Source organism: Schistocerca americana, chromosome 2 (genome assembly GCF_021461395.2).
Source record: "Schistocerca americana isolate TAMUIC-IGC-003095 chromosome 2, iqSchAmer2.1, whole genome shotgun sequence".
NCBI classification, from domain to species: domain Eukaryota; kingdom Metazoa; phylum Arthropoda; class Insecta; order Orthoptera; family Acrididae; genus Schistocerca; species Schistocerca americana.
In genome coordinates this window covers 429,460,880-429,482,571 of record NC_060120.1, presented here as the reverse complement: position 1 = coordinate 429,482,571, position 21,692 = coordinate 429,460,880, and the positions used below count along the sequence as shown (strand labels likewise).

Sequence of the window (21,692 nt, the reverse complement as noted above, 5' to 3'; positions counted from 1 at the left end):
TGTAACGTAAGAATGCCACTGGTGACAACCAAAAGGGATGTGGTATGAAAAGAAATGGCACCACAGACCATTACACGTGGTTGTCGGGTCGTATGGCGGGTGACAGTTTATTATCCCACGGCTGTCCGTGGTGGTTCCAGACACGTCTTAGCTGGTCTTCAGGGCTCAGTTTGGAGCTCCAGTGAATGGGATTCCAAGCCGAAAACGTGTCTGGAGACGCCCCAGATATCGGGGTACCAAACTTACTGTCGTCCGCCATACGGTCCGACAGCCATTTCATAGCAGGACCCCACTGGCTGTCATTCGCGGCACCCTTGCAACGTAGCGGTATGCCAATGATATTCTACGCGCCATTTTGTTTCCCTTCAAGGCAAGCCATCCTGAGCTTACACTCAGCAAGATCATGCCCCCCATCACACAACTATTTCTACTGCTTGTCTTCCTGCTTACAAAACCCTACCTTTGACAGCAAGGTCGCCGAATCTCTCCCAAATTGAGAACATTTGGAGCATTATGGGCGGGGCCATCCAACCAGCGTGGGATTTTGACGATCTAATGCGCTGATTTCACAGAATTTCGGGCGGTGTCCCCCAGGAAGACGTTCAACAGCACTAACCGTCAACGACAAGCCGAATAACTGCATGCATAATGACCAGAGGTGGACCAACGCGTTGTTGAATCGGTAAATTTATGAAGCTCTTTCTCTTGAATGAATTATCCAGCTTTTCTGAAACTGTAATTATTTATTTGTTTGTAAATGTACATCACATCTACCGATTTCCGTTCTTTTAGGATAATTCCTTCGTGGTGCGTCGTTTTACTTTTGTCTTAGAGTGTATATTGCACCAATCCTGGCGTCATGGTGTGAGGAGCCGTAGCATACAATGGGCGAACAACTCTATAGTTTATCTGGGGAGCACACCAATCGTAATTCATCCTTTCGCCGTTCTTAGAAGGCGAGGTAGGCGTGCTCTTCCAGCAACGTGCGAGCCGTGACTGAGTTCGTTTAGTGGATTTTCATAATCGGTAACGTCCTACAGTGAAAATTACAGAAGGAAGTAAAGTGAACATTCCGTGCCACGATAAAGTTCAGGTGAATTGGAACAAACTGCAGGAAACGATTCCTGAGAGAATAAGGAACAAAAAAGGTCACATGGACATATCATTGCAATGGATTGGAAAGCAAGTAAACCCATTTGGAGCTGGAGGTAAAAAATATTTCACAGTGCAGGTTGTAGTGTGAAAGCTCACATGAGAATACATTAAGCAAACAGTACTAATGTTTCAGCTCCACATTAAAAAGGGTAGTGCGATGGAGCACGTTCTTGGGGTAGCCCCATTACCCTTCATATCTCCAAAGACATGTCTTCCAGCAGGAGAGATAGGGTCAACTGTACGGAGTGCAGATATGCTACCTGATCGAAACTGTTCGGACATCCCTATGTAATGCGGAACTGACCACTAGATGCCATGAGAGTTGGACCTGGGGAGAGATGGGCAGTATTGCGTTGTCAGTAGAGAAGCTGTGACAGCAGAATGGCTCCGTCCGCAATGCTCAGTGACATCGAACGTGGACAAGTCACTGGCCGTCATCTGAGTAACAGATCCATCCTTCCAAGCTCAACAGGTAATGTGGTTGTGAAGTGGAAGAAACAACCATAGCTAAACCAAGACCCAGCAGACCTCATGCAATAACTGTCGAGCATTACGGAGGGTGGTTATAAAAAATTGCGTTAAATCAGAGGAAGGAATCCCAGGTGAATTCAAAGTGGTATCAGCGCTCCAAGCAGCACAATGAACGTACGTAGAGTGTGGAAAAGAATGAGGTATAATGATCGGGGAGTTACTGATAAGCCATACATTTCCGTAATCAGTGCTAAGCGACTGGACAGTGAATGACTGAAAACGAGAAATTTGGAGTGATAAATCATGCTGAATACTGTGGCAGTCGGTTGGACGGCTTGCGTTCGGCGAATGCCTGGAGAACGTTACCTGCCGTCACGCATAGTGCCAACGGTGAAGTACTTTGGGGGTGGTCTTATAGTTGTGGGAGTGTTCGGATTGGTTGGGATGTAGTTCGCTTACTGCACTTAAAAAAACGCTGAGTGCAGAAGGATATGAACTCATTTTACAACATTGTGTGCTGTGAGCAGTTGAGGAATAACTCGGAGATGATGACTGTTTACATGAGCACGACGGTGTACCATGTCATAAAGCAGCATCTGTGAGGCAGTTGTTTGTGGACTCTAACATTCCTTAAATGGACTGGCCTGCCCACGTTTCCGAGCTGAACCCAATGATAAGGGATGTTTCAGAACGTCGACTTCGCTTCAGACCCCAGAATCCAACACTACCTTCTTTGGTTCCGGCTCTTGATGAAAAACGCACTGCCATTCCGGCACAGACAATCAGAAACCTCAGTGAAAGAGCCCCCAGCAGATTCAAACCATCATAAAGGTGAAGGGTCGACACACACCTTGTTAATATCCCGATACTTTTGACAGATAGTGTGTACCTTCACTGTGAGGCGTTGAGGAAGGACGACTGATCGCACGAGACGGTCGCCAGTAATCGCTATCCGCACACTGAGGCTGTAGTGGTGCTCGTGGTTCGCTGCCAGCATACCATGCGGATTCTCTGTAGCCCACTTATCGGTGCTGTGAAGGTTGATAATACCGCCTTTCGCAAAGGTAGCCTCTTACAGTACCGCTCAAAAGTATTTTGTAGAGATAATAAAATCGGAAAACAAATTCCTTAGGAGAAAAATGCAAGAAATTAACTATCAAATATTTATAATGTGTAATTTATTTTCTTACAAGTATTATTTAATTATAATCTTAGCATCAATAATAAAACACAAATGAAGAAATATCATAATTTGAAAAGTATTTTGTTATAACTAAACTCAAGGAAAACAATAATAAGTCTTGGCCCTTGATGTTCTTCGCTTACTACATGGTTGCATAGCCGCTTGCGTGCATTATTGCAGCACGCCTCGATGGCTTAGACCCCACGAGTTTGGCCAATCGCGCCTGAGGCATCGTCTTCCATTGCTCTCACAATTATTTACAGAATTCCTCCTTGTTGGTGCTGTTTTATGGCGAACACGTCTATCCAGCTCGCCCCAAAGATGTTCTACGATGTTTAAGTCTGGACTTTGGCTTCGTCATTCAAATACCTTTACTTTGTGCTGCTTCAGAACTTCTACATCTAAAACCATACTCCACAAGCCACCTGACGGTGTGTGGCGGAGGGTACTTTGAGTACCTCTATCGGTTCTCCCTACTATTCCAGTCTCGTATTGTTCGTGGAAAGATAGATTGTCGGTATGCCTCTGTGTGGGCTCTAATCTCTCTGATTTTATCCTCATGGTCTCTTCGCGAGATATACATAGGAGGGAGCAATATACTGCTTGACTCCTCGGTGATGGTATGTTCTCGAATCTTCAACAGAAGCCCGTACCGAACTACTGAGCGTCTCTCCTGCAAAGTCTTCGACTGGAGTTTATCTGTCATCTCCGTAAAGGTTTCGCGATTACTAAATGATCCTGTAACGAAGCGCGCTGCTCTCCTTTGGATATTCTCTATATCTTCTATCAACCCTATCTAGTACGGATCCCACACTGGTGAGCAATATTCAAGCTGTTGTGGGCGAACAAGTGTACTGTAACCTACTTCCGTTGTTTTCGGATTGCATTTCCTCACACAGCTTGAAGTGTGCTTCGGAGGGTCGTCGTGTTGGAATTATCAATGAAGAGTCGTAATCCGTCTTCTGTGAGGTATCATATGGTGTGTTAATACTTCACCATACTTCAGACCAGCCATTACAGCATGAATTTCGTCGAGAGGGACTACACCACATGTTGAGACACAACCCCACACCATGGTACTTCGTCATTCGTGGTTCATGGTGGGTACCTGGCACTTTCTGTCAATCCTCTTGTTTTGCGGCCGTCGGACGTACTGTATCCCGTCTGCAAAGAAGAGACTAAACTTGCTTTTATGATTCCATAGAATGTTTGACCCCCCTTCAGTGGTCCAAGATGCATATTTTCAGCAAATTGTAGTCTGCCTTCCTATTTATCGCACTTGTCACAGATTTTCGAAAAGGTCGCCTGCACATACAGACCTATAGATGCTAAACGACGTTTAAATGTCGAAACATGGACCTTCATCCCGTGTTTTACCTATAGATCATCACGTATAGCCCTGGCCATCCATCGTCTTCGCCTGATTATGTCTTCTTTCTGGATGGTTCTTCGGGGCAGACCACTTCGTGCATCATTATTCTCCCCTTATTTTATGTAGTTGGACCCAGACACTCACAAGCTGTTGTCAGATGACAAACTTCTTCGCAACGAAGGACTGAATAGGGCCTTGACTCAGTGCTGTTAAGACAACTTGTTTGAAGTCAACTGAATGTTCTTTAGTTTTAGGCATTGCTGCAAGTAAATAAAAATATTAGAATCAGATTTGCTTCATGTAGTTAGGTTTTTCGCAGTCTTCCCATTCTACAAAATAGCTAAGAATTGCTTGGGAACCCTGTTTACGGCTAAGACCTATGTTTACCTTGCCAATCAATACATGTAATAGCGCCGAGGTCAATCTGTCTTCTGTTGTTTGAACAATCGATTTTTTTGATTTCGCATATAGATAAACGCGCGTACCAACCTATTAAGTCAACTACAATAAAAAAAAAAGGGTATCAGCGTAGGCAAGCCCATAGGTAATGACGCCTTCCTGTTCCTGGTTCCTGACACCGGGATTAGTATCAATGGCAATGGTATGTTATGTCCACCCTCGAGTAGGTGTTTCTCCTTCAGAACTCATGTCTGGCCATACGTCCGTATTAATCTTGTTTCCTGCAGTCCGAACTTGTGCTTGCCGGCCGCTGTGGCAGAGCGTTTCTAGGCGCTTCAGTCCGGAACCGCGCTGCTGCTACGGTTGCAGGTTCGAATCTTGCCTCGGGCATGGATGTGTGTGATGTCCTTAGGTTAGTTAGGTTTAAGTAGTTCTAAGACTAGGGGACTGATGACCTAAGATGTTAAGTCCCATAGTGCTTAGAGCCATTTGAACCATTTTGAACTTGTGCTTCATTTTCTCTGTCCACGCTGTCGACGAGACGATAAATGAAAAACTTTCTTACATATGTAAGATTGTCTCTACACACGACCGTAGGACAGCATTTCAACTACAATAGGCTACACAAGTTATAAAAATTGTCTAAAACAATCAGTCCATAGGCGAGTGACTTTATACTACCATCATTTTCCACGTACAACCCGTAAAATATCGGAATAGAACTTCATTAATGCGGGACCATTGCAGTAGAGCGAGAAAATTTTAATTTGCGTTTAATTATCTACATAGTCAGCATGGACAAAACGAACTGCCCTTCTTTGAACTTTTTCGATCTCCTCCGTCACTCCTATCTGATATGGATCCCACACCCCACAGGAATACTCCAGAAGAGGGCTGACAAGGTAGTGTATACAGTCTCTTTAGTAAACTTGTTACATTTCCTAACTGTTCTGCCAATAAATCGAAGTGTAAGGTTTGCTTTCCCCACAACATTATCTATGTGATCATTCCAGTTTGAGTTATTCGTAATTGTAATTTATAAGTATTTAGTTGAGTTCACAGTCTTTAGACTTATGTGATTTATCGTGTACTGAAACTTAAAGGATCTTCTTTTTAGTGCTCATGAAGATGACTTCACAGTTTTCATGATTTAGAGTCAATTGCCACTTTTTGCATCGTACACAGGTCTAGTATAAATCATATCGCAAATCGTTTGGATTATCTGATGAAATTACACAACGTTCAATGACAGCATTATCTGCAAACAACCTAACATGGCTGCTCAGATTATCTTCTAAATCGTTTGTGTAAATCAGGAACAACAGAGGGCTGTAACACTTCTTTGGGGCGCGCCAGATCCTACTTCTGCTTTACTCGACGACTTCCCCTCAATTATTACGAACTGTGACCTTTCTGACAAGAAATCAGGGAACTAGTCACACAACTGATACTGTACTCCATAGGCACTCAATTTCATTAGAAGTTGCTTGTGAGGAACGGTGTGAAAGCCTTTCAGGAAATCTAAAAATATTGAATAAATTTGATGTCCCTTGTCAATATCACTCATTACTTGATGGGAATAAATAACTAGTTGTGTTTCAGAAGAACGATATTTTATTAATCCATATTGGCTAGTTATCAATAAATCGTTTTCTTCGAGATGATTCATAATGTTCGACCAGAGTATATGTTCCAAAACCATACAGCAAATCGACGTTAATAATATGAATTTGTAATTTAGCTTATTACTCAACTCAGATCATGCAGTTGCTGAACAGCTAATTTCCTTTTTTGGGTGTTTGTGTGGCTTGTCCAACTTTCCAGTTTCTGGGTACGAATCTTCCTACGAGCGAGCGGTTGTACATGATTGCTAAGGATGGAGCTATTGTATCAGCATGCCCTGCAACGAACATGTGTGGTGTACAATCTGGACCGGAAGCCTCGCCTTTCTTAAGTGTTTTAAGCTGCTTGGCTGTACCAAGGATGTCTATTTCTAAGTTACTCATGTTGGCAGTTCTTCATTTTGGAATATCTCCTTCGTCTTCTTTTGTGAAGGAATTTCGGAAAACCGTGTTTAGTAACTCTGCTTTAGTATGGCTGTCATTAGTAACATCACCATCGTTATCACGCAGTGAAGGTATTGATTCCGTCTTGCCACTAGTGTACTTTACATAGGACCTTCGGGTTTTCTGCCATGGTTCGAAACAGTGTTTCGTCGTAGAAACTATTAAATGCATCTCGCATTGAAGTTAGCGTTAAATTTGGAGCTTCTTTAAAACTTCATCAATCTAGGTAATTTTGTGTTCTTTTAAATTTGGAATGCTTTTTTTTCGTTGCGTCTGCAATAGTGCTGTGACCTCTTTTGTGTAGCATGGGGGATCACAACAATCTCTTATTCATTTATCTGGTATAAATATCTCAATTGCTATCGACACTATTTCGTTGAATTTAAATTATATTTGGTCTACGTTTACATAGTCAGATTGGAAGGAGTGGAAGCTGTCTCTTAGAAAGGTATTAAGTGAACTTTTTATCTGCTTTTTTAAATGGATGTTTTTTGCTTTTAATTTTGATAGATTTGGGTGTTGCAGTGTTCCGTCTAGCTACAAAACCCTTGTGATCACTAATTCCTGTATCTGTCATGATGCTCCCTATTTCGTTAATTATTTGTTGCTAAGAGGTCAACTATGTTTTCGCAACCATTTACACTCCGAGTGGGCACTGATCTGGTTGTTCAAAATAATTTTCTGAGAAGGCATTCAGTACGGTATTGAACGACTTTTGATGCCTACTGCCGCCTCTAAACACACATTTCCGCCAACATATCGAGCATAGATTTAAGTCACCACCAACCGTAATTGCATGATTGGAATACGTATTTGAAATGACTCATGTTGTATTCAAACTGTTCAGCAACTGTATGATCTGAGTCGAAGGGTCGGGAAAAGTAATGCGTTATTAATTTATTTCGGTTGTCAAATACAACCTGTACCCGTGCTAACTCACAGGAAATATGTACTTCAATATCACTACAAGGTAAACTACTTCTGACAGACATACACACTCCATCATCAACTGTATGTAATGCACCTTTTCCGAACACGGTAAGAACCATGGTAAAAATTTCGGATGAACTTATTTCCGGCTTTAGCTAACTTTCAGTGCTTTCTATTAGCGCTTGGAGCTCTGGCTCTTTTCCAAAACTGCTACGACAGTTTACAACTAAAATATTGATTGTGCCCCTGTGTACCCTCTTCTTGTGTTACAAAATGTTATGTTTAATTACTATTTCTTGGAATGTTTAAAGGTCTATAAATGTTTGATGATGTCAAATGGTACTTTGGAATAAATAATAACTGAAAATAAACAATAGGTTTTGTTGCGGAATAGTTAGGCTATCGGTCTACAATGATTAAGAAAGCTTCACATAATTTTAAAAAGTATCACTCAACGGTGTTTCCCCTCTGAAGAGTATTATATATTATAAGCAACAGGAGGACACGCCTCTGTAGCCGAGATCTTGCAGAGCAGAGGCCTGAATGAGGAGTCGTGGGACAATTTTTCATGTCAGATGCTTAATGTGGATCGTTTTACCTTCGGAAAGCGGAGACAGCATGTGGAAGCCGACCGAGGCCGCTCCTGCGCCGACACCGAACAACGTGACCCTGGCGGGGTCTCCGCCGAAGGCCGCTATGTTGTTCCGCACCCAGCGCAGAGCCGCCACCTGGTCCTTCAGGCCGTAATTCCCAGAGTCGTGAGTGCCCAGGAAACCTGTTGACCAATACGAGAATCACGTGAAACAAGGCACAAAAAACCTTCACTTTGCATAAAAGGTTCACAGGCGTAACTCGCCATCCTCAGGCGTCGCTGTGATTTGCTGTCGTCGCTTGTTAATTTATACGCTGGTTCCTGAGGGCGGGGCTGTAATGTCATCGTAGAAGACGCTGATACCCACAGCTCACTGCCACAGAAACGGGATGCATACTCCGCGCGGTTTCGCCACGAACGGCGGAACAGATTTGAGATTTCACTTGCTGGGTACAGCCATACCCCATGAAAGCTACGTTTGAGAATATTCGATAATAACTACAGTAGAATTCATGTCAAATTTCATCATTTTTTTTCACTTACTAATGGCAGCATTTGTTGCTATAGGTACACTTTTCTTCATATGTTAGAGAGATTCTTCGTTGAATTTTGCGCAGCATACATACCGTACTTACAAGTGATGAAATTTGACATCTGCTATGAGTGTGAATTCTGAATCCCTCCTGGTGATGCTGACAAAGTTTTATGAATTTTTTTGTAAAAGTATAGACAGTGGAAATCAAAATGTCCTGTGGTGCCTCTCCTGCACCAAGTCGGCCCGTTTGACGTCCTACCCCCCTTAACTATCGTATGCATAACGAGGATATTACAGCAGATTTTTTTTTTTTTTTTTTAGCTATTGGATGTATAACGGGGACATTTTTGACCTGGCAAGCCTCCGTTCTCTCAAGAAATTGTCTTAAAATTTATTTATTATACTTCATGTCCTGTGTTTAAAAATGGTTCAAATGGCTCTGAGCATTATGGGACTTAACTTCTGAGGTCATCAGTCCCCTAGAACTTAGAACTACTTAAACCTAACTAACCTAAGAACATCACACATCCATGCCCGAGGCAGGATTCGAACCTGCGACCGTAGCGGTCACGTGGTTACCGATTGTAGCGCCTAGAACCGCAAGGCTACTCCTGCCGGCCATGTCCTGTGTAATCCTCGGAAATACAATCTACTTTCTTCAGAAGGAACGTTGTTTATTGCAAGTCCAAATAGTTATTTAATTTTATAAATATTGTAGTCTTACTCGCATAATGCATAACAGGGGTCTTTTAGACACCGCCGCGAGCAGTTATTTTCACGATACTTTATTTCTGTTCTACTAGAATTGCGTGTTAAAGTAGCTAGATTGTTGGTAATAGTTATCAGTTTGGCATGATTATTCGCAAAAGCACTGTGAAAGCTACGTCTCAGAAGCACTGTAAGAGCTATAGCCTAGTACTCAGCTGAAGGTATGTGTATTTCTCAATGTCAAAACACTTGTACATGAACATAAGTTTTGTATCATAAACAGAATAACTATCTAAGATACAGTTGTACCTTACATAGAACACAGCTGTATACCAAACTACTTATAAAGACAGAAGAACGTCTGAAGTCAGCACATGTGATCAAAACTTTAAATCAATCGTTATTGAATGGCTTGAAGATGAAACTTCCTTTGATCAAGAAGACGGTAGAAATTTAGATAGTGATGGTCATCAGAATAATGAACCAACATCTTCTAGCGTCCTGTGTGATTCAAGCAGAGAAGAATTAGATGGCAGAGACTACAAAATTAATTTCCTTATCGGTCATGATGGAACTCAACAGAGTGATCACTGCTACCAATGAACAGAATACGAATACACAGTATCATGAAATTCCACCTTATCCAGTAGAGGTAATACAACTAACCAAAAAGAAAATACACTCGAAATAAGGCTTCCATGACCTGGGAACTTTTATAAACATCATTTTCGTCTGAAAGACAATTTGACATTTGTACGTTGTGTGGCCAACAAGAACAAATGTGAGACGAGCCACCCTAGATGAAAGACGTAAAAACAACATTATTCAGCAATGAATGTACTTCAGAAATTGATTGTCTTGGCCAGAAGGCAAGCACATACGCTTGGAAGAGACCATCACAAAGATTGTATTTTGTGTTATAGACAAACGTATTTGAGATATTAGCAATAAATACCTAGCGTTTATTTTCACATCCCAATAGTATGGAAGGCATTTCTGATGAAAACAGAACCTTTCTCATATGTAGAAAAGAAGCAACAGGCCACGTCCCTAAATAAAGTTCTATAAGCCACGAGACCTTGTGGAATTAGTAGGCAACAGACGAAGATTGCGGCAACTGGAAGATCCCCAAAAGGAGGATAATTCATGTGCCTAAATCTATAACATAGAAAAGCGGTCAAACATTCTGCAAATGCAAAAAAACAAAAAAGAAAAAAAAGACAAGGAACGTAGTGAAATTATTTGTGAAGAGTATTTATTTTAATGAGTAAATATTATGGTGTGGATCAGTAAAACTGACAAGTTAGTTACTCAAGTCCGGAAAATTGTAACACAATTTATAATATTGTATTTCATATTACTCTAAAATAAAAGTCATAATAATAAATACTGTCTTATTCATTCTATGTCACCAACCCCTTTAAAATCCATACTAATATTACAGAATCGAAAGTAACTCTGTTACACTTTCACGACTAAACCGCTGAAGTAACTTTGATGAAATTTGGTATGGAAATAGCTTGAACGCTGAGTAAGAGCATAGACTATTTCAGAAAATGTGTAGTATAACATATTTATTGATTTGAAGAATATAACGCCAAATAAGCAACGACAATTACTGTTTGAAAAAGGTGTTTACTCTTTGAGTTTTGAACTTTATCATATTTGTGAAAATGTTGTTATTGGTTCGAATGATCCACGTAACATGATTCAACGTAATCAGTACAATGCTTACACTATTCTCAGCGTATGTAATTCATATTTCCATGCTAATACCAATATTACAGATGTGAAAGTAACTTTGTTATGTTTTCATGACTCTACCGCTGAACCATTTCCTATCAAATTTGGTACGGAGGTAGCTTGAACCCTGAGGAAGGCCATCGGCTACGTCCGAATGTTTTGTTGTCTTGTTAATAACACTCAAAAAGACAATAATGATATACGTGAGCCGGATCAAGATGGCGCTGGTACCATTGTCGAAGACTCTTTGTGTTTATAGATCATTCCGTGACAGCGCGTAACAAATGTTACTGTGCGTGACGTTAATGATACAGATTTGCTGCACTCCGTGAGATAGTTGGGGAGTTTTTGTGGAAATACAACAATAAAATCCGACGGCAACCCCGAGAACATATATTTAAAACTACTACGATATGCTTCGAAACATAGATTGAAGAGAACTCGAGCTGCGATAGTTACTCGAACGCAGCAAATGTCGGAGCAATCTCATTCCGCCGGACGTAAAGATGCAGAAGGTCACGCGGCCGAAAGAGCTACTGAGACAGCAGAAGAGTGACAAGCCCGTCGCATTTTTTATGCTGATTGTCACGCATGTCTTATAGACGCTTGACTCACAACGAAGGCAACATTTAAAGGCTATACGACAAACATAAAGACGTCGTGCCATTCCATGTAGGACGTTGGAGGCTTTCAGTAAGGCTGCATTTCATTGTGATCCATTAATTGACTATGTTAATCATCGATTGCTCATCTTAGGGAGAATGGATGAAAAATATAGGCATTGCCATGCGCTGAAATTGAAGGAAGAAATGGATGCTAAGTGTTGCTCTGGTGGCAAGGCCACACTTCCATTACTAGGTGGCCCGGAAGAACCCCTATAAACTCTGCTTCTGTACGAATGTAATGAATTGATGCGCTTTTTAAAAAAAAAAAATTGAAAATATAATGCATGCTTTCAGATCACTTCATTTGGTTGGGAGGCAGAAGTCAAAACGCCAGGTTTTTCAACAACTAATACGATACAAGGTCAAGTTTTCCACAGACTTGGCTCTTTGCTTCCACCAGATACAAAGTCATCACCAACGAAATAGACTGCATGTGTAATAATATCCAAGGGATGGAAAAAGAGACGATGTGGAATAATGAGAGAATTTATTCATTAAGTACTCATATACCAACACCACAAAGATATATAGATATAAATGTACATATCTATACCACCATATACCCAGATATTTAAAAATTACTAGCATACTTCGCCACCAACACTCGTCGTAAATAAATTACTGATATGCGAGTTCAGGCGTTGGTAACAGCTAGTTTATAATACTTCGTTAATTCAAACATTTACTACTTGTTTCAAGGGAGGGGTCTTAAAGACCCCCCCTCGTGCATTTATGCTAGTTCAGCCAACCATGGATACAAGAGTTAATGAAAATTCGTAAAATGTTTCTAATGAAAATTTTTTCTCTCATGACACCTACTCCATTTTGGTAACAAAAGCATGCAAACATAGGTAATAAAAATATTTAAAAATTGAAATATTTGGACAATTATCGTATACACATCACACTCTTCTGAAATCAGGTATTTTCGGAATTCTGATAAAAGATTTTGATGGTTTGAGCGAAAGATACTGAAATTGGGAATTACTCCACGTAGTTCTACTGCGCTTCAGTCTCCTAAAAGACTATCCAGCTGTGCCTGAGGCGTTGAAAAGTGATAATGATATAACGAATTGTTTAGATAACTTCATTTAATTTTATTTTTAATTTTTTTTAACAAGTCGTAGCACATTGCCATGAATATTATTTGTGAAATTTTTTGTGGCCGAATCACCTTCTTTCCTCAGACAAAGTTTGTCCTGTATACTTTTTGAAAGCACACAACTAGCAAATACGTATAATCTTTTAGGTCCAATGAGTATAAATGTGGATAAACAAGCTGTCTTTCCATCGGCTACGACAGAGGATTCACATCCACCCTCGGGAAGCAACATGTAAGAATTGTGCTTGTCAGTTTGACTGTAGACTGCTAACGAAGGTTCGATCACTCGGACCAGGTCCTGTGATATGTGAGCGGCTCGAGGACTTTTAAGTAACAGAACGTTGTCCTCGAGAGGTAGTGCTTATCAGAGACAAGAGTGTCGTCATGATGCCTCAGGGAAATGTGGTAGGGCCGCTCTTGTTCTCCGTACACAGAAACGTACAGACTGATAGGGTGGGCTGCAATCTGCGGCTGTTTACTGATGACACTGTGGTGTATTGTGAGGTGTCGTCATTGAGTGGTTGAAGGAGGATTCAGGATAACTTTGTCAGAATTTTTGTTTGGTGTGTTGAATGACAGTTTTCTCTGAATGTAGAGAAATGTAAAGTTAATGCGGATGAGTAGGAGAAAGAACCCTGTAATGTTCCAATACGGTGTTAGTGGTCTGCTGCTTGGCACAGTCGCGTCGACTGAATATCTAGGCGTAACGTTGCAAAGCGATGTGAAATGGAACAAGCGCATGAGATTGCTAGCAGGGAAGGCAAATGTTTAACTTCGGTTAATTGGGAGAAACCAAGGAAAGTTTAGCTCGTCTATATAGAAAACGGCGACAGAACGCCAGTGCGACCTATTCTTAAGTATTGCTCGAGTGTTGGCAATCTCCACCAGGTCAGAGTAAGGGAAGAAAACGAAGTAATTCAGAGGCAGGTTGCTGTATTAGTTTCCGGTATGTTTGATCAATACACGAGAATTACTGAGATGTTAGGGGAATTCAAATGGAACACCCTGGACAGAAGACAACGTTCTTTTAGAGAAACTCTATTGAGAAAATTTAGAGAACCAGCATATGCAGAATGATTCTGCTGCTGCCAGTCGTCTTTCCCTCGCTCTGTTTGCGAATGGAACAGGAAAGGAAATAACTAATAGCTATTAAAGATACGCTCAGCCATGCACTTTGTGAGGGCTTGGAGAGTTTATGTGTGGATGTAGTTAGCCTTCGAATCATAAGTTTCTGTTGTTTTAGGCACTTGTTTGTACACTGCCTCAAAAAGAAAGTGAAGCACGCAGAAGGAAAAGAGGAAACAAAATGAAGCTTTACTGGTTGAGAGACTATCTGTTGTTATTCCAGTGATAACATTCTTGTCCAGATTACAGAGAACCTGGTAATATGAGCCTTCTTATCAGAGTGACGTTGCACCTCATCTAGTCTGAATGCATGCACTGATTCGGTTGGAAAGCGTGTCATACAGCCGTTTTATCTTCTCTTAAGGTGAATGGCCCACAACTGTTCTGACTGGCACTAAAACGGAGTTGACTTCCAAGCTGGCCCCACGCATGCTGTACTGGGAACAGATCTGCAAATCTTGCTAGCCACTGGATTACATCAACATCAAGAAGACAGTTCATTGAGACGCATACAAAGTGTGCGCGAGCATTATCCTGTTGAAATATGGCACCAGGATCTCTTGCACGAGAGGTAAGACCTAAGGACGCAGAACGTCCGTGACGTACTTTTGTGCTGTCAGAGTTCTCTCAAGCACCGCTAGCCGTGACCTGACGTCACACCCAATGGCTCCCCACACCCTGACGCCAGGTGTGTCTCTCCAAAACATCGGAAAAAATGGACTTTCCCCCACCTCGCCGCCATACTTGCCGACAATGGTCATCCGAGGTGGTGCAGCACTGCATTTCATCGGTGGACACAACGGGACGCAGTTCATCAGCAATCCATGCGTATCTCTCTCGGCGCGACTCCAAACGCAGTCGTTCGTGCTGTGCTGTTAGCGGCAGCCTACGCACGGGACGGTAATTCCAGAGCCTTGCTGCTGCTAAACTCTGAGCAATGATGTGGGATGAGACAGAATGTGTTATGAACTCGATTACTTGTTCTTGGATGGCAGGTGTCGATCTGAAGGGGTAGCGATATGCTTCGTGCGCAATACGGCGGTCCCACCTATTGGTAATCAGACGTGGTCGACTGAACCTTGAGTATGCCTGCCTCACGTTCCATATCAGTCCAACATGGGGCCACTGGCACGTCCGATTGTCGTAAAAATCTGGATATTACCTGATTCGACCAGCCGTCCACATGGAGACCCACAACGAGGTCTGTTTCAAACTCTATCAGGTGCTGTATCACACTACAAAAATGCTTTATGTTGCTCGTTCTACCTGTCAGAGAGAATTATAACTCTAATCACTTATAAATCCACTAGTAACGTGCACGTGTATGAAGCTGCCAATGTCTTCTGGGTGATTCATTTTTTGTCAAGTAATGTAGAAGCGTTCCTGCGAATTAAAATTTCTTGTAGGAATGGAAGAAGAAGAAGAAGAAGATGATGATGATGTTGATGCAATGTGCACTTGAAGAGGAGTTTAGTTAAACAGGTTTATTGCGATTTACTTGACCTAACAATAGCCTAATTTTAGTCAAGATTTCTATGATGGAATCATAGGCCTGCAAATATTTCGTGTTGAGTTCTAAGAAACAGGTTTTTTTTTATGTGAATCTGGTAATGTCTTTCGGCTCGAATGGTTCAAATGGCTCTAAGTGCTATGGGACTTAACATATGAAGTCATCAGTCCCCTAGACTTAGAACTACGTAAACCTAACTAACCTAAGGACATCACACACATCCATGCCCGAGGCAGGATTCGAAACTGCGAGCATAGCAGCCGCGTGGTTCCGGACTGAATGTCTTTCGGCCAATAATAACCAACATAATAGCAAATCACTCTTCAGCAGCTTTTACAATTCACTCAGACATTCCTATTGCTGGCGGCGGCAACCCTTCCCAGTTTTGAAACATAGACGTAAATGTCAGAGGTTTTCTGGCAACGAAAGAGTTTGCTTTTGTGATTTCGTGAAAGATTTGAAATAATGTTATTAAATATTCAATTATGTCTCACTCCACTGGCGACAATTTATGTTCATACTGCCCGAGAACAGCTAAAGTGAAAATTACGGTCTTTCGGTTTTTAAAATCCCGGATTATCGTATCTAAAATCAAGATCCAGTGACTCAAGAGGGATGTATTTGATTTAAATGTAAGATTATGATAATTCTTAAATTACCTGGTGTGAACACTAAATCAGGCGGCAATCTAAGGTTTTGAGAACGCAATGAACAAAAGGGACCACAATTCCATATCGAATGACGAGTGGTGGTACTCGAACGAGAAACGACTGACCGCCCAAAAAATAACGAGACCGAGACGGGAATGAGACCGACCCGAGGCTAACAATTACTTAGAAGTCGTTGCCTGGTAAATCCGTTCAATTTAGTGAACCGTTCTTTTGGGACCGTTCCTTCATGAATGGCCAACCTATAATGCAGGGACTAGGAGTTGACCCTGAAAGTTAATAAACGTAACGTGTTGGCAGGACTGGGCGAACAGACCCGTTACTCTTTGATTACACTACTGGCAATATACAATTTGAAACAGTAACATCTAGGAGTAACCGTTCACAACCACTTAAAAATAACTGTAGGAAAAACAGATACAGGGCTGAGGATCATTGGTAGAATATTGAGCAAATATTAATTTATTCACGAAAGGAGTAAGGTATAAAACACTTCTACCAGCGATTCTTGAGAATTGCTCATCATTCTGCGACCCTTACCAGTTTTTTTTAATAGGAGGGACAGAGTTCCAGCGAAGAGCGGCACGTTTCGTTATGGTGTCGTTTAGTCGATGCTTGAGCGTCGCGGAAATACTCAAAAAGCTCCAGTCTGCAAAAGAGATGACGTGCGCAAAACAGAGTTTTGGTGTTGAAACTCTACGAGCATACGTTCCAGGAAAGGTCGGGCAACATCTTGCTTTCTCCCTCATTTGTCGCGCGAAATGAACATGACAAGAAAATGACAGAGTAAATTAGTTTCTTGTAATATGGGTCCACAGCTTTCATGAATTTTTAAATGACTTCATTCATCTTACTTCCAGCTGTTGGAACTTTATTTAACGATTGACTTTTGGCATTAAGGCACTTCCAAGCATCTACAAGCATAATACAACTTAATAATGGGATTAACAGTAGCTACAATCAATTTTGTAATTTTTTTGATATTCATATACGGTACTTGACGGAGGAAGGCAATGGCAAACCACCTCCACTAGGACCTTGCCTAGTAAGGCGGTGCGGGTCTCCCGCATCGTTCCCCTACACTCTGTAAAGAAGCATGGGACTTCATTTCCATTTTTTCCATACGGTACATACAAGACTTTGACGTATAGGTTTACATTAGGTAGAGATAACAACGTAATATGCACATCAAAGAAGACTAGTCAGCGATACTAGTCAGTATCCCATTTCATGTGCTGCGAGTTTGAATGGTTTGTATACAGAGGGGTCCGAAAATGTAGACAGTCTTTGATAATATCTTCGCAACAAACTTACATATCGTTGCAATTTTGCGCGGTAGCGTCTCAGCAGATCTTGGCTCGCGTTTCTCGACGGATGACTGTGTAGCAATGAATGAAGCATGATTGTCGTCTGAGCAGCGCAAGGGCGTATTGAAGTGGTAGTAGAAGTGTGGAAACGTGGTGGAGGTACAATGGCAATGGCGCAATTTGTATGGAATTCAGCCACCAACACGTGTAACAATTTATCGTATTCGGGATAAATTTGAAACCGACTGTACTGTTCAGCATGTGCGTAAGGAAAGGTCTGGCCTATCAAAAACATCAAGAAGTCCAGCTTCCAGCGCTGCTGTGTTGCAACATGTTACTGGGTCACCTTAAAGATCGGTGAAGCAGGGTGCACGTGAAAGCGGGATAAGCCGATCAAGCGTAAGACGAATTCTGAAGGCTGCAAAGTGGAAAGTGTACGTTCCAAGATGGCTGCATACTATGAAAGAAGACGACACGGATAGAAAGATGTGAAGCACTGCGAGTGATTTGAAGGTATGCTTCACGAGCATGAATGGTTTGCAGGGATGGTTATCTGGTCTGACGAGGCAAAATTCAAACTAAACGACACTGTAAACCGCCACAACTGCGTGCACAGGGCTTCTGAAAATCCTCACGTTCACTTGGACAAATATGTTAATCTAACTGCTGTTAATGTGTGTGTGGGGGGGGGGGGGGGCTGTCATCGAGCGGTTTGATTGGCCCATTCTTCTTTGAAGGTACCGTAAACATCGATTTTACATGCCATCCGAGTGGTGTTTGGGAATGAAAGATTTTACCTACAACACGGTGCTCCACCTCACTACCACAGAGATGTCAGAGCCTGCTTGGACGAAAATTTACCTGAACGATGGACAGGTCGAAGAGGAGCTGTTGTGAACCCACCACTGTCTTCAGACCTTACAGCTCTTGGCTTCTACCTGTGGGGGAACCTTGAAAAATGAAGTTTAACAACAGAAGCCAGCTACACTGAACGAGCTACGAGAAACCATCGACGCGTCCTGTACGGCTCCCACACTGGCAACACTGACGGCTATAGTTCGATAAGCAGTCCAGCGCCATCGACGTTGTTTGGCTGCTAATGGGGGCATTTTGAAAACGTAACATAACCTTTCCCCGGTGCAAGAACAGCAACTGTATTTTATTTTGTTCCATTAATATTGACTGTCAAAGAGTGTCTAAATTCAGACCCCTCTACATATGACACATCTAAAAGTGTGCACTTACAGTACATTAGAATAAATGTCTAAAACAATAGAGAAAACATTTATTTCTGATGCCTGTTTGTCCACTGAGTATGTATTGTGGTTGTTCTTTGAAGGCGCTATAAATTTGAATTTCTTCTAGAGGGTCCATTAATCTGTCTTTCTTTACCTTACACAGTACATATAAAGATTCCTCGATGCTGTTGGTGTGATGATTGTAAAACTAACGTACGAATCGGGCTCCACACCAACTACAAAGTAGGGACAATCATCAGAAACACAGCCTACGAAAAACCATTTACACAATCAAGGGTTTATCAAATCAGATGTGGTGAATGTGAAAATCTCTGTGTGGTGCAAACAGGTAGATGTTTCTCAACCAGATTATGAAGGGACACAAATATAAGCGAAAATGGTGTATTGTCATTTACTGCACATCAACGAAACTAAAATCATAACACCAACAGCATCGAGGAGCCCTTAAAGGTACTACATAGGGCACAGAAAGGCAAATTAATGGACGCTCTAGAAGAAACTGAAATTTATAGCGCCTTCAAAGAACAACCACAATACATACTCAATGAACAAAAACGACCTCAGAAATAAAAATTTTCTCGATTGTTTTAATGAGTGATGTATACATTCCACTCACATTCGCAGTACATAAATGAAATATTGACTAGCTCGCTGACTAGCTGTTCTTTTATGTGCATACTACATTGTTACCCCTGCCTGACATAAACCTATGTGTCAAATTTGTAAGTACGGTATGTCACTCTCAACAAACTATATAACTGGTTGTACCTACTGTTAATCCTACTATAAATTGTTCTCATTACGTTCTATTATGTTTGTAGATGCTTGAAAATGGTTCAGTGCCGAAATTACAATCGTAAAATAAAGTTCTAACAGCTGAAAGCAAAATGACGCCATTAAAAAAAAAAGAGACGCTTATCGACAGTCATTCTTCTCAGACATCCTTCGCGAATGGAACAGCAAAAGGGGGAAAATGACAGTGGCACCGGAAGTACCTTCCACCATACACTTTAAGATGGGGGTCTTATTACCAGATGTACGTTGCGCAGCAAAATTGAAGCGCGGCCGTTTTCTCACATTATGATGCAGAAGTTAGAAATTTGGCTCGAAGGTGCCTAAAAACGACACGTTGAAATCACAGGGGCCTTTTATTGGTGGCAGAGCAAAATATTTCGGACACACTGCTGCTCAGAATCGACACGAAAGACCTCAGGAGGTGTCGTAAAGAGCGAATGAAACCACCCCTCCATTGGGGTCTTCAGTTTTCCACATTTCGCACTCGAAAATGAGAATTTGCAGTGCAGTGTGCTACTGGATGATATCATAGACAACATTTGAGCTACCGACAGGCCCACGACGAATCAAGTATTCTGTAAGGACATTGCGGAGCTGCAACCGCAAGCGACATGATCTCACCCGTTTAGAGCCTAGCGTGACAGCAGTTTTTGCTCTGATACAAAGAGTGAAATCACTAGGGACCATTGCAAACTATTCAATGAAATTTTAACTGATCCGAACCAGGAAAGTGTGTTTATGCTTTTACATCCCTCATTTCCAGCACCCTCCTTAGGCGTCTGCGACATTGACACACGGGTGAGCATCCATTTCAACACCTGTCTGATTCCGGGAGCGGGGAGCAGACGCTAGTGTAGAGGTGTGCAGGTTTGTATTGGACGGGAGGTCTTACTACAAGGAGAGGACACGATGTTGGGATCACGGACTTACGTCAGACTTTGTACACCTTTAGCAAGCCATTAAGCCAACATCATGGGCAAGTAGTAAAGCAATTCCGAGAAAATAGCAAGAGAAGTTTTACTCGTCTACTATATCACTAATGTATCTGTGCAAAGCGAATAACCGTAAGAAGTCATTGTGGTCAAGTTGACGCCGGCACCGTAGCTCAGCGTGTTCGGTCAGAGGGTTAGCTGCCCTCTGTAATAAAAAGAACTGAGCGAATGCATCAACGACAAACTTGAACGAATGTCAGGTGACGTCCGCCCTGAACAGTTGCAACGAAGAGTATCGAACAAAATAAGATTAAAAAAACAAAAAAGGTTGCTAGCGATAGCGCGCTGTAAGAATGACGCGGACGAGACGACGATTAGAGTCCTTTTAACAATTACTTTTTTATCTATATATTTTTCATCACTGATCACATTATTTAATTTATGACATTTGAGAGGTAATATAATCAAAAAAACCCACGCGCATTTTCATGAAGCTGTTGTGAATGTAATGTATTATTTGACTACTTACTATTTGTAATTAATCATCAGGTTTGAATTTATAATTAAATTTTCAAGGACGAGGGACAGTCTTGGAAAGCCCAAGTCAAACCTCGACATACGAGGGCCGTTCAGAAAGTAACCTCCGGTTGATTTAAAAAAATACACCAAGTTAAATAAAAATATTTTAATATATACATCTTACAACTACATCTTTGCACTATTTTTCTACATAGTCTCCACAGCGATTGAGGCACTTATCGTATCTCTTCACAAGCTTTGAAATTCCTTCTGCATAAAAATCACCCGCTTGTGCCTGGAGCCAGCCTGTGACCGCATCTTTGAGCTCTTCGTCGTCATCAAACCGCTGTGACCCGAGCCATTTCTTCAAATGCATGAAGAGGTGATAATCACTTGGCGCCAGGTCTGGGCTGTAAGGTGGATGGTTGATAACGTCCCACTTGAAGGACTCAAGAAGGGCCGTTGTTCTGCGAGCAGAGTGAGGACGGGCGTTATCGTGCAAAAAAACGATACCGGAAGTCAGCATACCACGGCGTTTGTTCTGTATAGCCCGTCGTAACTTTTTTATTGTTTCACAGTACACGTCTTGATTAATGGTCGTACCACGTTCCATGAATTCAACCAACAACACCCCTTTGGCATCCCAAAACACCGTT

The 21,692-nt window shown here is 41.7% G+C and overlaps 1 protein-coding gene across 1 annotated transcript in view; it reads right to left on the bottom strand.

Annotated features, from left to right (window-relative positions):
- LOC124594070 (esterase E4-like) overlaps positions 1-21,692 on the bottom strand; it is a 247,648-nt gene that overhangs the window by 91,554 nt on the left and 134,402 nt on the right. The window contains exon 9 of the mRNA XM_047132420.1: positions 8,175-8,351. Within this exon, the coding sequence (XP_046988376.1) occupies positions 8,175-8,351 (177 nt within the window). The remainder of the gene's footprint in view (positions 1-8,174; positions 8,352-21,692) is intronic.